The sequence below is a fragment of the Tamandua tetradactyla genome, chromosome 18 (genome assembly GCF_023851605.1).
Source record: "Tamandua tetradactyla isolate mTamTet1 chromosome 18, mTamTet1.pri, whole genome shotgun sequence".
NCBI classification, from domain to species: domain Eukaryota; kingdom Metazoa; phylum Chordata; class Mammalia; order Pilosa; family Myrmecophagidae; genus Tamandua; species Tamandua tetradactyla.
In genome coordinates, this window is record NC_135344.1 from 2959870 (window position 1) to 2976751 (window position 16882).

At 59.9% G+C, this 16882-nt stretch overlaps 1 protein-coding gene across 3 annotated transcripts in view; it reads right to left on the bottom strand.

The window, feature by feature from the left end:
• Positions 1-16882, bottom strand: part of NFATC1 (nuclear factor of activated T cells 1) — a 106276-nt gene that overhangs the window by 16413 nt on the left and 72981 nt on the right. For 2 of the 3 annotated variants that reach the window (XM_077135178.1, XM_077135179.1), the window contains exons 9-10: positions 9150-9502; positions 8843-9038 (exon numbers count right to left, since the gene is read on the bottom strand). In XM_077135178.1, coding sequence (XP_076991293.1) covers positions 8843-9038; positions 9150-9502 — 549 coding nt within the window. The remainder of the gene's footprint in view (positions 1-8842; positions 9039-9149; positions 9503-16882) is intronic. The other variant, XM_077135180.1, reaches the window with a different exon arrangement.

Below are 16882 nucleotides of genomic sequence, written 5' to 3' on the forward strand. Positions count from 1 at the left end.
TGTCTTATATCCCATGACCTTGATGTACTTGCTTATTTCTGCAGATTCTTTGATTTTCTACATGTAGGGTAGCCATGCCATCTGCAAACAAAGACAGCCTGACTTCTTCCTTTTCAATCTCGATGCATTTTATTTCTCTTTCTTGCCTGACTGTTCTGGCTAGGAATGGCAGGTGACGTCCCTGTCTTCTTCCCAAGCTTAGAACCCTTTAGACTTTAACCACTGAGTAGGAGACGCATGGGAGGTGTTCTCTGTCAGGCTGAGGAAGTTCCTTCTATTCCAAGATCGTTGAGAGTTTTTTTTAATTCATAAATGGGTGGTGGATTTTATCAAATGCTTTTTCTGCATTTATTGAGATGGTCAGGGGGTTTTCTGCCTTTTTTCTATTAGTGCAGTATTATTACATAATTCGATTTGGGGATGTTAAGTCAACCTTTATTTCTAGATAAATTCTACTTGGTCACTGTGTATAATCCTTTTTTATGTTGTTGAACCTGGTTTGCTAATATTTTGTTGTGGATTTTTGTGTCTATTTTCATAAGGGATATTAACCTGCAGCTTCTCTTCTTGTGACGTTTCTGTCTGGCCTTTGATGTCAAGGCGATGTGGCGTCACAGAATGGATAACAAGTGTTTCTTCTTCCTCTATCTTCTGGAAGAGTTTGTGACGTGTAATTGGCATTATATTTCCTCTTTGAATGGTTTATAGGATTCACCAATGAAGCTACCTGGACCTGGGCTTTCCTTTGTGCGAAGACTTTAATCATTTTATTCACCTGCTATAGATCAGATTTTCTTTTTCTTCTTGAGACAGTTTCGGTAATTTGTGCTTTTCTAATAATTTTTCCATTTCATCTAAATTATCAAATTTTTTGGCATAAAGTTATTTATGATATTCTCTTATTATCCTTTTAATTTCTGAAGGGTCAATGGAAAAGTCACCTTTTTTATTCCCAATTTTTCTGGGTCAGTCTATTAAAAAGTGTCCCAATTCTGTTGCGATTTTTAAAGAGCCTACTTTTGATTTTGTTGGTTTTGTTTTATCTGCTGTTTTCTATTTCACTGCATAATGCTGTCATCTTTATTAGTTCCCTCCTTTCTGCTTGTCCTGTGGTTAGTTTGCAGGTTTTTTTCCAAATTCTGAAGGCAAAAGCTTAAATTGTTCATTTGAAATCTTTCTTCATTCCTAATATAGTTATAAATTTCCCTCTAAGCACTGCTTCAGCTGCATCCCATAAATTCTGATATGTTATATTTTCATTTTCACTTAGTTCAAAAGTGAACTAATTTCCCTTTTAATTTCTCCTTTATTCCATGGGTCATTTAGAAATATATTATTTAATTTCCAAATTTTTGTGGAGTCCCCTAATTTCAGTGTTGATTTCCAATCTAATTCCAATGTGAGCAAAACTAAATCCTTTAAATGTATTTTAAATGTATGAGGCTTGTGTTCTGGGCTCATGGGCTGTCCACGCGCCACGTGAATCTGAGACACAGGTGTGTGCGGTGCCCCAGGTGCGGCCAGGTGACGGAGTGAGAGTGTGGCTCAGAGCCGGCGTGCTGAGGGTGGGTGCTAACGCCTGCAGGCTTTGCTGTTGAGCCATTTCTCTAGCGCCTGTCAGGTGTTCCATGCATCTCGGGGTCTGCTGTCAGGTGCTCCGTGCATTTCGGGGTCTGCCGTCAGGTGCTCCGTCCATCTCGGGGTCTGCTGTCAGGTGCTCCGTGCATCTCGGGGTCTGCCGTCAGGTGTTCCATGCATCTCGGGGTCTGCTGTCAGGCGCTCCGTGCATCTCGGGGTCTGCCGTCAGGTGCTCCGTGCATCTCGGGGTCTGCTGTCAGGTGTTCCGTGCATCTCGGGGTCTGCTGTCAGGTGTTCCGTGCATCTCGGGGTCTGCTGTCAGGCGTCCCGTGCATCTCGGGGTCTGCTGTCAGGTGCTCCGTGCATCTCGGGGTCTGCTGTCAGGTGTCCCGTGCATCTCGGGGTCTGCTGTCAGGCGTCCCGTGCATCTCGGGGTCTGCTGTCAGGTGCTCCGTGCATCTCGGGGTCTGCTGTCAGGTGCTCCGTGCATCTCGGGGTCTGCTGTCAGGTGTTCCGTGCATCTCGGGGTCTGCTGTCAGGCGCTCCGTGCATCTCGGGGTCTGCCGTCAGGTGTCCCGTGCATCTCGGGGTCTGCTGTCAGGTGTCCCGTGCATCTCGGGGTCTGCTGTCAGATGCATAGTTCATTTCGGGGTCTGCTGTCAGGTGCTCCGTCCATCTCGGGGTCTGCTGTCAGGTGCTCCGTCCATCTCGGGGTCTGCTGTCAGGTGCGCAGTTCATGACGGTGCACTCCTGCTGAGCTGACGCTTCATCCTCACGACAGGGCCGAGGTGTGTTGGCGTGGCATGCGCCAGCAGGAGCAGCTCAGACCCTTCCGAGGCTCAGCTGGCCCAGGGCGTCTCGGCCTGGACTGCGACCGTGTGCCGGCCAGTCACGGTGCTCTCGGTGGCAGCAATGCACTGGTGTCAGGAAAGTCACCGCCAAAGGCCTGTGCGGAAGAGCCGAGTCCCCAGCTCGGGCTCCAGGGCCCTGGCTGCCTTTGCTAAACTACAGGCGTCCAGCTGAGGTGGACAGAGCCCTCCGTGGCCCTGGTCACCGCCTTCCCCGAAGGACACCAGGCTCAGACTGCCCTCAGCGGCTGCGTCTCCTGGACATCGCCATTGCGCAGACACCTGCTCACTGCCGGGCTGGGGTGGCACTGCCGTCCACTGCTCGCTGCCCACGGATCTGGGAGCATCTGTCCATAGTGTCCACCCACACAAAGGAGAGCCCATGAAGTGGACGAGCCATAGAAAGAGAAAAGGGACAGGCTGGGACAAGGCTGTGCGACCTGGTATGAATGGAAATGCCCCGATCTATTTCTGTGGTGATTTTAACCCTCTGAATGAGGGAGGCAGCGCGTGGACACAAGAGCTTCCACACGGCAGCAGGGGCGGGAACCTGCCCTCGACCGACGGCAGAGACAGCGCCGCGGCCCGTGGGCTTGGACGGCTGCCCGTGACGTCCAGAGGGCCTCCTTGGCCTCGCTGTGCTTCTCCCCGTCACACTGTCTCTGGTACCGAACAGACCTACGTGGAGTGGAATTGGACGTGCCCCACAGACCTGTCCACCTCTGTCCCCAGGGCATGCCCTCAAGTTAACAGCTTTGAACAGCTCTTCACGTTAAGAAGGAGGTGAGCTAAGATCCGTCCTTGAGGTGGGGAGGGACAGAAGGTTAATCAGGGAAAGCAACGCCCCCAAGTTTCCTTTCAGAACGTTCAGAATGGATGATAAGACATGCAGTGCAGTCCAGAGTGCACGAGTGTCCTGCAAACACCTGCGCCGGGTGGCAGAAAACAGGCCCCAGAGCCTGCACCACACCTGTGCACAGGTGCCATGTGCTTTGCCGCCACCCCACCTCCCCGCTGGCCGATGCTCCGATGCCACAATGCAGCAAGTTTCTGAGCTAAATCCTGAGGTGCATCCGCGCCTGCCAGGGCGGCCAAGCCCAGCACCCTGCAGAAAGCCGAGCCAGACGGGGACAGGCTCCCAGGGCGCAGTGAGGAGCGGCCATGCACGCACACCCAGGGCACGCCAGCCTCGCAGCTCTGTGGCCAGTTCTGCACAGTGGAATCCGGAGGAGGGGGTCAGCATCTGCACAGCCAGCAGCGCTTGGCCAGCCCAGAGCCGCAATGGGCCTTTGGGAAGGACCCGCGGTTGCCACTGGCCCCTGGTCACCTGGCCTGGGAGGGAAGGGTCTCCTGGCAGGTAGCAGCCCCCCAGCCCTGGGGACCTGCCTCACCCTGGGAATGTCTCTGGGCTCTCCAGTAAGCAGCGAGAAGGCTGCTGCTGGGCCTCCGTCCCAGGGTTGCTCTCCGGGGACCCCTACTCTGCGGCCTCGCGGCAACTAGGAACCCCCCCTACCCGCCAGCGTCCACACCTCAGAGCACAGTAGTCACCCCTCTGCTGGCCAGGGCCAGCTGAGTCACACTTTACATGAGGGAAGCCTTTTGTTTCCTCCCAGAGCCGCTGGAGCTCAGGAAAGGTGGGGAGAGTTGCTGATGCGGTCAGCGCCACGCCACTGCCGCTGGCTGCTTAAGGACAGCAAGGCTTCTGGAAACAGCGCTCGCTGGGGTGGGAGGGGCCCAGCGGGGGGGCACCAGCCCCCGCCCCCACCTGCAAAGCTCAGCAGAAAGGGCTCCCGGAGCAAACCTGCTTTCCACGTTCGACCCCGCGCCGCTGCCCGGGGCTCACACCCCTCCGGGCCCTCCTGAGAGTCTGTGAACTCGTTTCTGGCACGTGTGTGAAATGGCACAAACACAACTGCGGCGTGTGCGTGGGGGGTGAGCTGCTGGGGGAGAGGAGCGCCTGTCCTCAGGTCCCTGCAACAGGCAACTGGGGAATTGCAGTACTGGAGCAGCGCTCGGGTAGCTTTCATGGCATATTTTTTTAGGTGCATTTAAAATAAAGTGAGGCCCATAAAGCCATCTTTAAAAATGTGTCCCTGTGGCCTTCTGTGACTGAGAAGCCTAAGTCAGGAGCTTCAATCGCAGAGAAGACATGGGACCAAGAAAACGTGAAGACAGACTGGTTTATGAACAGGTGCTTTTGAGCTTATGAGGTCAAATGACTGAAAAACTAAAAAAATCCTTAAAAAAAAGAAAAAGCAGAGATGTACCTGTTCAGTTTGGGCCTAGTTTGCCTGTGCTTCAATTATGCCTTGAGATGAATAGAAACTGTAAAAAGTGCATTAACCCTTCTGGGTTCTGCGCTCTTTCAGTGCAAACAGGCACCTCGACCATGATGGGCTGTTTAAAGCGTCAACTCTCATCGTGGGTCATGACGGGGGCTCACAAGGCAGTCGCTGCCCCCGCTGCGCTCCGGGGCCCTGGAAATTAGGCCCCTCACTGCCCTTCCTTCACGTGTCCAGACATGGGACCAAATCCTAAGTAAAACGTCCAATGTCCAGGAGCCGAGGAAATGGATCCTCTTGTTCACCATTGCAGGAGCTGCCGGAGCCCGCAGGCCACAGGAAAAGCTTTAGTGAAAGCCCAGAGCCACCGCCTGCCAGCACTGCCCTGTCGTGGTGGTGGTGGGGGGAGGTGTGAGGCTCCACGGCGGGGGAGGGGGGGTTCCACGGTGGAGGCATGTGAGGCTCCGCCGTGGTGGGGTAAGGCTCTGCAGTGGAGGGGGGTGAGGCTCCGCAGTAGGGGGAGGTGAGGCTCCACGGTGGGGGGGTGTGAGGCTCCGCGGTGGTGGGGCAAGGCTCCGCAGTGGGGGGGGGTGAGGCTCCGTAGGGGGTGTGAGGCTCTACGGTGGGGGGGGTGAGGCTCCACAGTGGGGGGTGAGGTTCCATGGTGGGGGCTGTGAGACTCTGCGGTGGGGGGGATGAGGCTCCGCAGTGGGGGGGATGAGGCTCCACGGTGGGGGGTGTGAGACTCCACGGTGTGGGGGGGTGAGGCTCTGCGGTAGGGGGTGAGGTTCCATGGTGGGGGGTGTGAGACTCTGCGGTGGGGGGGTGAAGCTCTGCGGTGGGGGGGTGAGGCTCTGAGGTGGGGGGTGTGAGACTCTGCGGTGGGGGGGATGAGGCTCCACGGTGGGGGGGGTGAGGCTCTGCGGTAGGGGGTGAGGTTCCATGGTGGGGGGTGTGAGACTCTGCGGTGGGGGGGGTGAGGCTCTGCGGTGGGGGGAGTGAGGCTCTGCGGTGGGGGGGGTGAGGCTCCGCGGTGGGGGGGATGAGGCTCCGCGGTGGGGGGGGGATGAGGCTCCACGGTGGGGGGGGTGAGGCTCTGCGGTGGGGGGGATGAGGCTCCGCGGTGGAGGGGGTGAGGCTCCATGGGGGGGGTGTGAGGCTCATGGGTGCAACTTGGATGTGGGCGTGCCGACCCTGGGCGCCCAGCAAGGGGCCCACGGCCTCTGTCCATGCTCGCTGCCCAAGCGCCCGCTGGCCACCTTGCGGCCCAGCTCCCTGTCTCTGCGCCCACCTGGCGCCCACAGTGCGGGCTCACGCCTTGTCGGGGTCCACAGTGACCTTTGCTTTCGGGTGTCTCAGGCCGCTGGCAAGGCGTGGCTGCGGCCTCCCTTCCCCTGGCCTTTCTCCCGGAGCAGGTCGCACATCCAGCACCGAGAGGCCAAGGAAGGGACCGGCGGGGGAAGGGCTCTCGGCTGACGACCCCGCTTCCGCCCAGCCGTGGGTGTCTCAGCTTTTCCTCCCTTTCCCATCGGGGCCTCGAGAGATACAGTGGTGTTTAAGAAAATACAACAAAATGCCTGTAATTTGCCCAGAAATCAGCCTGCCCAGAGCAGCCGGGGTTCTGTCATGTGGGCAGGCTGGGAGGTGGGGGCCGCACGGCCGAGGTTCTGGCTCCCCGAAGCCCTGTCCCCCTGCCAGGGTCTGCTCCCTCCCATGTGCGGGCCACGAGCTCTCTCTGGAATCTTCTTCCACCTCCCTCCTTGCTCGAAGCAGGAGTTAGAGGGACATGGCATGGGCTGTGGGTGCTCATCGGTATGCCCCTGAGCCCACCCCTGCGAGGGGACCCCCAGGCAATTCGTGGGATGGGGTCTGGGCCCACTGTGCAGACACAGCCCCAGGACCCCCATGCGGGCCCTCCTGCCTCCTCCTGCAAAGGTCAAGGAGCATTGGCCACAGTCCTGGCTGCACCCCACACTGGGCAGCTCCTAAGCACGTGCCCAGGAGCTCAGGGAAATTTTCCCCTTGGGCAAAGCCAGGCTAGTGAAACCTGCCCAGCCGGGGCGGCCAGAGGTGGTGCCCAAGGGATGACGCGCAGGACAGAAGCCCCAGCCCTGGGACACTGCCCGGGCCATGCCCCCCCCCCCAGCAACACTTGGCCCACCCGCTGCCCTGGCACCCCCGCACATGGCCTGCATCCCGGCCCCAGACTCCGGTGCTCCCCCAGACTTCCCCAGGCAGCAGTGCACGAGAGATGTGGCAGCCCCCATGCATCGGGGCTGGCTGGGGGGCTGCCTGGACCTGGTCCGAGCTCCCTGTCCACAGCGGCAAGCAGGGCTGGAATTGGGACCCCTCCCAGCAGACGGGGGGTCCCTTCCAGTGGACTGTGGGGCACTGCACAAGGGGCTTTGGGCCAAATGCATGGGGGCCATCACTGGGGACAGCCCATGCCATCTGGAGGAGGATGTAGTGGGGAAGGTGGGTGCCTACTGGGGGGGGGTGCAGTGGGGACGAGGGGCTGGCCAGACCTGAAGGCCCTTTCCTCTGACTGCAGCCGAGAGCCCCGGGAGTCTCTGAGCAGAAAGTGAAGCCTGAGGCAGTGTTGGGGGCCGGCCAGAGCGGCCTGTGCGCGGCGGGAGCAGCCACGTGAGGAACACAGGTACCCAGGCCACGCATGAGCCACACTGCCCCACGGGCACCGCGGCAGGGCCGGAACAACTTTCAGAAAACGGCTGCGCACGGTGCGGTAAAGCACGCAACTGTGACAGAAAGGAGGGAGACGTGGAAGGCAGGTCATCCCACGGATTCCGTGGCAGCCTCCACCACCCCCACCCCACGTGCCCCCCTTGGGCCACGTCCCTGGGGCGGGGGTCCCTGACGTGCCATCAGTGCTGACAGGACAACTTAGAGCTTCCCAAGGGCCACGGAAGAAGCCACGTGTCCGAGGGGGCCTTCTGTTGATGGGAAATGTGAGCCTGCCCCCTCTGCTGGGTCAGCAGCTTCCAGCAGGGCCACGGCCCCAGTCAGGGCACCCCGTCCCTCAGCAGGTAGCAAGTGAAATGGGCGTAGGGGGCAAGGGTGGGTGAACTGGGGTTGCTGCCTCCCACTCTTGGAGAAACAACTGGAGAAGCACGTGCCTTCCGAGAGAACCTCCAGGCCCCTGCCTGCAGCCAGGATGGGGACCTGGCCCCGGGGGTGTGCCACGCATGCCCCAGTGTGTGATGTGCCGCGACAGTCCCACCTTGGAAGGAGAGTATCTGCCATGCCCGCTCATCGCAGAGGCACAGCGCACATTCACCCAGGCCGGCCAGCGGGGCCTTCTCCACGGGGTTGTGCTAGGCGGCAGCTGCCTGTGGCGCGGAGGGTCAGGGCTAGGGTCAGGGTTAGGGATAGGGCTAGGGTCAGGGTTAGAGTCAGGGTCAGGGTCAATGCTAGGATCAGGGTTAGAGTCAGGGTCAGGGTCAGTGCTAGGGTCAGGGTTACAGTCAGGGTCAGGGTCAGTGCTAGGGTCAGGGTTAGAGTCAGGGTCAAGGTTAGTACTAGGGTTAGAGTTAGGGTTAAGGTCAGGGCTAGGGTCAGTATCAGGGTCAGAGTCAAGTTAGGGTCAGAGCTAGGGTTAGGGTTAGGGTGCTCCCGCGTTCCTAGGGACCGGGAGGGCATCAGGTTAGGTTTAGGGTTAGGGGCCTCCCGAGTAGAGATCGGGTTACTTTAAGTCACTCTCGAAGTCCACCACACTCCTCATCGCCCAGGAGACTGCCACACAGTGAAGAATTCTTGCACTGCTGTCCTGAGCAAAGCACCAACTCCTTTTCCCCAAGCCATTATCGACAGAAAAGTCTGCTCTGAAAGCTGCTCTCAGGCCAGCCGCTGTACCCAAGGATGCCAACTCCCAGCAGGGCTTCCTCGGTGCCCGCTGGGCAGGACCCTGGCAGCCCAGCCCACACATGTGGGCCCCGTGCTTGGCTGTTGTGGGGGCAGCCGCGTGGCAGCGCCCAGGCACTGGCTGGAGCAGCCCCGCCCACTGCTGGCCGTGGGAGCCGCAGGGCACCTGGACAGTGGTGAAGCGCAGGGCCCACAGGCCCGTCCACGGCGCCTCACTCCGTGCACACAGGCACCACCTCCACCGCCTGCACTTACCGTCGTCCAGGGAGAGCTGGTCCAGGCCGTGTGGCTCCCGCTTGACTGTGACAGCAGTGGGGGCCACGGTGAGGGCACCGTCCTCGCGCACCTCGGGCAGTGACGGAGGCCGGGCGGCTGGAGGCGCCTCTCTCTGCACCTTCGGCAGCGGGGGCTGCAGGTGGCCCACTGTGGACGGGTGGGCTGGGCTGCAGGGCTGCGGACAGGCAGGCTCTTGGGTCACGGGTAGGAGTGGAGGAGAGGGACTGTCGGGACAGAGAGTGTGCCAGTAACCAAGGGGACAGCGCCTGCTCGGACGCGGACTCACCTGTGGCTGCAGCACGGCGAGGGCCGGCTGGCCGGGCACTTCCTGCACAGCGGGGGCCCCTCCGGCCAGCGGCGGGAGCCCAAGTGGACTGTGGCCTGGGCCACCGACACACTTGCTGAAGGTGGCGGAGGAAAGGTCGTGCAGCTTGGGGCTGGTGTTGGGAGGAGGCGACATCACAGCGCTTCTCTGCTGGCAGGGTGTGAAGCTGGCCGTGAGGCAGGCGGCCGGGCCAGGGGCCACCATGAGCTGCGGGCCAAAGGTCGGCGGAGAGAGGGCGCGGAGTCCTTGGCTCATGGGGCTGCAGGCCGGGGCAGGCTCATAGTCGTCGGTCGGCTCTGTTTTTATCATGGGAACTGTCAAAGGGAAACAAAAGCCAAATGAGTGCCAGGGGCACGTTGGCCATGCGGCTGTGGCCGGGAGACCCTTTACAAAACAAACAGCGTCTTGACTAAGTCTTGGTCTGTCTTTTTTGCCTGGCTCTCCCACCCCATTAAAAGAAAAAAGGAATGAGTCATCAGCTCAGGAAAGCCACAGCTGGTTCTAATATTGAAGAGAACTATTTTCTTTGGACTCCCCTCCGGCACTAATGTGCTATAAAAATCCATTTGCAAACTGCAGCAGAAGCTCTGGGCCCAAGCGCTCCGTGGATTTGTAGTGATCAAAGCAGAAGTTTTAACTTGGACAGACTACCGCGTTTCCACTGCTCTCAATGCCTGTTTGATAAATGTCTGCACAAGTGGTCAACTTGAGTGCAAAAAGGTGGGGTTTCAAAGTCAGGATAAACGTGGCTGAAAGGACAAATGGCCATCTTCTGTAGGAGAGGCTTTTACTCACTGAAAAAGGAAAACACTCTGACACAGGTAAAAACGCCATTCTCCTTCCCCTCTTTCTCATTTTCCCTCCGAAGGGTCTGAGCCATGCGGCTTCCAGGACAGGCATTCAGAAGCTCCGGATCTGTTCTCATCCAACGCATGCCATAAAATGACAGGGCTGAGAGGGGTCCAAGAGAGGATGCAGCCTCCTGGCCCAGCCAGGGGGGTCAAGTACAGCTCAGTCACCCCAGGGCCACAGACAGCCCTCCCAGGCCACGGGTCAGAGCAGGCACAACAGGCCATCCTGTTGTGTGGGGATCTCTGCCTCTTGGGTTGGGAGGGAACACTGGAAGAAAAGGGAAATCCATGAGGGGCCAGGTCCAAGGTCCACTATGACCCACAGGCTCTTTTTCCACACTTCCTCATTCTTGTTCATTTCATGCCTCTGGAGCTCTTTTCAGAAGAGGCATCTACATGGTGGGGTCACCTGTGAGCTCCTGGTGACAGCATGCATGGCTGGCCACAATAATGAATTCTCCTACACCTCTGTGACCCACACGCATCTCACCATGTGCTATGCATGGGACAGGAAATGCCCTGTCCACCATGGCCACAGCCACCCCAGCGACTCTTTAAAAGAGGAGGGGCAGTACTTAAAATTAGGCCTGAGAGTCACCCCCAAGAGAACCTCTTTTGTTGCTCAGATGTGGCCTCTCTCTCCAGCCAACACAACAAGCAAACTCACCGCCCTCCCCCTGTTTACATGGGACATAACTCCCAGGGGTGTGGACCTTCCTGGCAATGTGGGACAGAAATCCTAGAATGAGCTGAGACTCAGCATCAAGGGATTGAGAAAACCTTCTCGACCAAAAGGGGAAAGAGTGAAATGCGACAAAATAAAGTGTCAGTGGCTGAGAGACTCCAAATAGAGTCGAGAGGTTATCCCGGAGATTATTCTTATACATTAAGTAGATATCACCTTGTTATTCAAGATGTAATGGAGAGGCTGGAGGGAACTGCCCGAAAATGTAGAGCTGTGTTCCAGTAGCCATGCTTCTTGATGATGATTGTATAATGATATAGCTTTCGCAATGTGACTCTGTGATTGTGAGAAAACCTTGTGTCTGATGCTCCTTTTATCTACCATGTCAACAGACGAGTAAAACATACGGGTTAAAAACAAATAATAGGGGGAACAAATGTTAAAATGAATTTAGTAGATTGAAATGCTAGTGATCAATGAAAGGCAGGGGTAAGGGGTTATGCATGAGTTTTTCTCTGTTTTCTTCTTATTTCTTTTTCTGAATTCATACAAATATTCTGAGAAATGACCATGAAAAACATATCAGTTTACCCAAAAAAATAAAAGCACTTTGAAACATTGCTTTTTTGTTTATATGTTCTATTTCACAATAAATAATGTGTAAAAAAAACAAGACAAAACAAAACAAAAACAGGATGGGCAGGATGCTCCTGGACACGCGCGTCAGCCGAGGCAGGGCTGGGGAAGAGTCCCAGTAAAGACGCTGCACAGGACGCAGCCATGGCCACTGCCAGGGCCCCGGCCGCAGGCAGCCCACCATGCTGCTAGGGGCTGCAGGTGCAGCCTGGGGCTCAGGGCGCACCTGCCTCCTGCAGTCCGCCTGGGGACAGCTCCTGGGTGGCCACTTGGACTTCCAGGCTGTGGGGGTCCCACGCGGATTTCTGTATTGGGGCACACTGGTTTCTACAGGTCACGCTCACTCATGGAGGTAGAGGTCTAACGTGCCCTCCGCAGCAGCCTGCGCAGGGAGGTGGTATACCAGGGGCTGGGTTATGGGGAGGGGCTGAGAGAAGACAGGCACGGGGACAAGGCGAGCGTGACCACCATGGCAGCTCCCGGGAGCACACCTGGCCTGGCGCCAGCTACCTGTGTGCATGTCACCATCCCACCTGCTAGAAGTGCTTTCCTCTTTTCAGTGAGCACTCTACCCGCCCAGGCTCCAGAGGAGCGGCTGAGGCCCATGGGGTCTGTCATTGTGGAAGGGTCAGCCCCAAGGGACACCTTCTCGCCTCTGCTTGGTGGACAGCACCCCGGGTCCCCTGTCCCTTGGCGCCTTCTACAGGGTTGCCTGGGCAGAGTGGGTCAGGGACAGGCACTGGCAGACAACACGGGCTCCGGCTACTCTGTGCTTCCCCCTCTGAGTCTTTGGTTGCTAGGACTGGCTTCGCTGGCTGGACCACAGAGCCCGCCTTGAATGAGGGGGGTGTGGGGGCACAATGCCACAGTCTGAGCCCGCTGGGACCCTTGGAGCTAGTGGGTCTGGTTGGGGCCCCAGCTTTGCTGCAAAGCTGGGCTCAGAGGCCCCCTGTCCGACCCTGGGGTGCTCTGCCAACGCCCCACCTGCAGCTCGGGGTGGCCAGCGCCTGGCCCTCAAGCTGCCACCCAGAGCCACGGGAGGCGAGTCCTCCACCAAACTGGGGTTTCCGAGCCAGGTCTAGCTCAGAGGCCCCCCTAATCCTGCTGTGGCGCCACCTGGCACTGCCATGCCGCCTCTGCCCACCCCCACACGTTTCGTCTCTGCAGTGTGACTGCGTGGCATGCGTGGGGAGGGACCGAGCTTGCTGCCTTGCTGCCTGAGCTGTGGGGAGCCGAGAACACGGTAAGCACGGCACAGGCTTGGTGCTTCTCCATCATTTTCCATCAGGAGGACAAACCTCTGAAGGCAGCTGCGGCTGAGGGCAGCATCCGGCCTCTCCTGGTTCAGCAGGGGCCCCACCAGGCAGCAGGGATGGGGTCTTGGGAGCGCCCCACCCAGAGCCATCTCGTCTTGCCCTTCTCGAGCTCTTCTATGTTCAGCAACTGCGACTGCTGGAAGGTCAGAACCCAGGAAATCACGTGGGCCACGGGCCTCCGTGGGGCTCTGTGGGCCTCTGTGGGGCTCTGTGGGCCTCCGTGGGGCTCCATGGGCCTCCGTGGGGCTCCGTGGGGCTCTGTGGGGCTCCGTGGGCCTCCGTGGGGCTCTGTGGGCCTCCGTGGGGCTCTGTGGGGCTCCGTGAGTCTCCGTGGGGCTCCATGGGGCAGGCAGGTGATGAAGGCGCCCGGGCAGAGGCACAGGTGGGGTCTCCTCTCGGGGCCAGGATGGCACAAGTGGGAGTCTCAGGTAGGCAGTGGTTTTCAGAGCTCACAATCTGTAAAAATACTTATACATGGCCGGACGACGAAGCCAGCCCCTGGGGCATGCCCTCCATTCCGCTGAGCCCTGAAGCTGGCCGGCCGAGGGGGGACGCGTCCTCACCCACAGAGCACCCCCTGAGCCCCTTAGGAGGCCGTGCCCTGTCTGCCCTGTGCAGGTCTCACAGGTGCCCCCGCACTGCCGCCCAGGGGAGGCCGGTGGGCGGAACCACCTCCACCGGGTCATGGCGCAGCAGGTGCTGCCAGCTGTGGGGCTCCAAGAGGCAGGTGGGGAGCAGGGGCCAGGTGCTAAACGGGGCCACGGGACCCTCTGCGGTATGCGGCCAAAACGCCCGGCGTCCGTAACCTACCCTGGCTCCCTCCCAGATAAGGCGGCAGCGGGCTGCCATGCCACCCCCGGAGCGGCCCCCGGGCCAGCACGCCCACAGGCAGCCCCCAGTGCTCCCTGCACGTGTACACGGTGTCCTGCTGCATCTGCCCAACTGCCCAGGTGGTTGGGGGCGGGTCTGTGGAACCTCCGCTCCGACCACAGCTGAGTGGGAAGCCACAACCAGTCGGGAGCAGGCCCCACCGCACCTGGGCACCCTCGCTCCCCTGCCCACCTGCTGCAGCCCCCTCGACCATGAAGGGCTTCCCGCCAGCCTGCGCAAGCCGGCCCAGCTTACCGGACGTGGGGAGTGACTGGGGCGATGTGGGGGGCAGAGTCGGGAGCTGTGGGCTTCAGGCCCGCCCCTGGGGTCTGTGACAACAAGTCCACACACAACCGGCCGTGTGCCATGCAAGCGTGTTTGCCCACGGCTGGTTCCTCGCGGGCGGCCCTCCACGGGGAAAAGTGCTTCCTTTGCTCGCCACCTTCCTGCCGGTCCCATGCCCTGCCCAGGCTGGGGAGCCCCTCATCTGTAGCCGTAGGCGCAGCCTAAAGGAAGGTCTGAGTGTGGGGACCGCGCTCCCCAAGGGTGGCCGCAGCATGGCATCCCTGGGCCTGCACGGTGTCCTTGGGGCGCAGCCAAGCTCCCAGGGGCGCAGGGTGCCTGCGGGCCGGCAAGGGCGGTCCCCACTCAGCTGCAGGGCTGGAGGAGCCTGCCAGGCCCCGGCTGGGAGCTGCAGGGGGGTGGGAGGTGCAGACATGGGCCTCTCGAGACAGAGGCCCAGCTCCCCACACCCAGGGAGGTAGGGGGCAGGAGCACGTGGCTGTGGCGGTCACCACTGTCCTCCATGCGGTGAGAACTGTCAGCCCCTCCCTGCAGGCAGGGTCATGTGGGGGAAGACGCCACTAACTTTCCACTGCAGGGAAGTAAAAACACAGGACCTGGCTGCAGCCTCAAAGGGCAGTCCCACCTGTCTCACAGTACTGGGGAAAGACACGGGATGGGATGGGCGCCCACCTGTCTCACGGGGACGAGATGGGAGCCCACCTGTCTCACGGGGACGAGATGGGAGCCCACCTGTCTCACGGGGACAGGATGGGAGCCCACTTGTCTCACGGGAATGGGGCCTGAGTCCACCTGTCTCACGGAGACAGGATCTGAGCCCACCTGTCTCACGGGGACGGGATGGGAGCCCACCTGTCTCACGGGGACGGGATGGGAGCCCACCTGTCTCACGGGGACGGGATGGGAGCCCACCTGTCTCACGGGGACGGGATGGGAGCCCACCTGTCTCACGGGGACGGGATGGGAGCCCACCTGTCTCACGGGGACGGGATCTGAGCCCACCTGTCTCACGGGGACGGGATCTGAGCCCACCTGTCTCACGGGGACGGGATCTGAGCCCACCTGTCTCACGGGGATGGGATGGGAGCCCACCTGTCTCACGGGGACAGGATCTGAGCCCACCTGTCTCACGGGGACGGGATCTGAGCCCACCTGTCTCACGGGGATGGGATGGGAGCCCACCTGCTTCATGGGGACTGGGTCTGAGCCCACCTGTCTTGGGGATGGGATGGGAGCCCACCTGTCTCATGGGGGACGGGATGGGAGCTCACCTGTCTCATGGGGACGGGATGGGAACCCACTGGCTGAAGGAAGTTTTATTCCAGGTGGGACCCTAGGTTGAGCCCTGTCTCTCCTGCCTGCAACAGTATATCACCCTGTCTAGGGCCCCAGTAATTCAGCAGGACACAGTGTAGCTCAGTCTGACCACAAACCCACAGAATCAGCAGGGCATCAGGCGGGAGTCTGCAACCCCAGTTTATTACAGAGAACAGGTGCGGGCAGGGCAGGGCCAGTCCCGGGCTGGGGTATGTGTAGACACCAGCAGCGGGACAGGGTCCCACTCCTAAAACCCCACAACTGCGTCCTCCTTCAAGGCCGTGGCGGGCTAAGCGTTGACACCAAGCGCCGGCGTGCGGTTCCTGGGGGCGGCCCAAGAGTACCGTGACCTGGGGTTTCTGTCCAGCCCTGGGGCAGCACTGCCAGGCCAAGTCCAGGCAAGTTTCCGAGGGTGAGCGGGTGTCGGCACAGGTGACGCGAGCGCCCTGAGCCACCTCTTCACCCAGGCCACGCCTGGGGTCAGCTGAGGCCCCTCTGGACTCTCCTGGGCGAAGCCTTGACACCAAGTGTGGGGCCGGACCTGCTGGTGGGGTGGCTGGTGTGTCCGGACTGTGCCCTCTGCCCCAGAGGCGGCCAAGGGCGGGAGCGCCTCGCACACGGTATGTGACGGGAGCACAAGCTGGTGTCTGCAGGGCAGGCGGACGCGTCACAGCGTCTTTGTTTGCACCCTGCCTGCCCCGCCCTGGGGCCTTGCGTCTGTCAAGAGGGCGTGAGCTGAAGTGCCGGCCTGAGCAGGCACGGGGACAGCCGGTAGGGGTCCAGGAGCCTCCTCACGGGGACACGCCGTGCTGGACAACCACCGCCAGTGGCTGCTGCAGAGACACGTCAGCCAAGGCGCCGAGAGCTGGCCCCGGGGATGGCGCAGGAGCAGACCTCTGGACTCTCAACGTACACTGCACCCCAAGACACCCCATGAGCAGGTGGTGGGCAGGGCAGCCTGCACCGACAGCAACGGGAGCTCTGTGGAGGCCAGCTACAGGCTGGACACAGCCTCAGGCGGGAGCAGCTCCAGCAGCCCGAGCCCCAGGAAGGAAACCAAGGAGATGACCCACCCCAGGCCACAGGCTGCCCGCCGAGGGCCATGACACGCAGGCAGGGGTGCCCCCCTGACCTGGGCCACGCTGGGGGCCTCTTCACACCTGGAAACAGGTGCTGGGACGGGCCCACCAAGGGTCACCACCTCGTGACACAACTGTTTATCAGAAATAGATGGCGGCACTATGAACGAAAACGAAATACAAACTACTTAACACGCTCTTGTGAGACAGTTTCACAAATGTCTGTGACCCAGGGCCTACTGTCCAACAAATGAATAGACGAACTAACAAAAAACACAACAACCCCAAGTCTCACAAATAAAAAGGAGGTGACGCACCCATCTGCGGCCCCTCCCAGCGGCTCTCGCCTGCACTGTGGGTGCTGCGGCTGCCCCCGGATGGGGAGCATGGTCAAGTCCAGCCCTGGCTTGGAGGAGAGGAAACCAGATGTGTCTCACACTGAGCTTTTTGCTTCCACCACCCTTAGCCAGATGACATGGGGGCTGATTCCCAACCCCTGCGGGCCTCAGTTTCCCTACCTGTAAGCCAGAGAAGGCGGCACCCTCTCAGGAGTCGAGGGACACCAACTAACTAACAGAGCAGTGGACACAGAACCAGTGCAGCCTCCACAGCAGCATTGCCCACCCACAGCCCACTC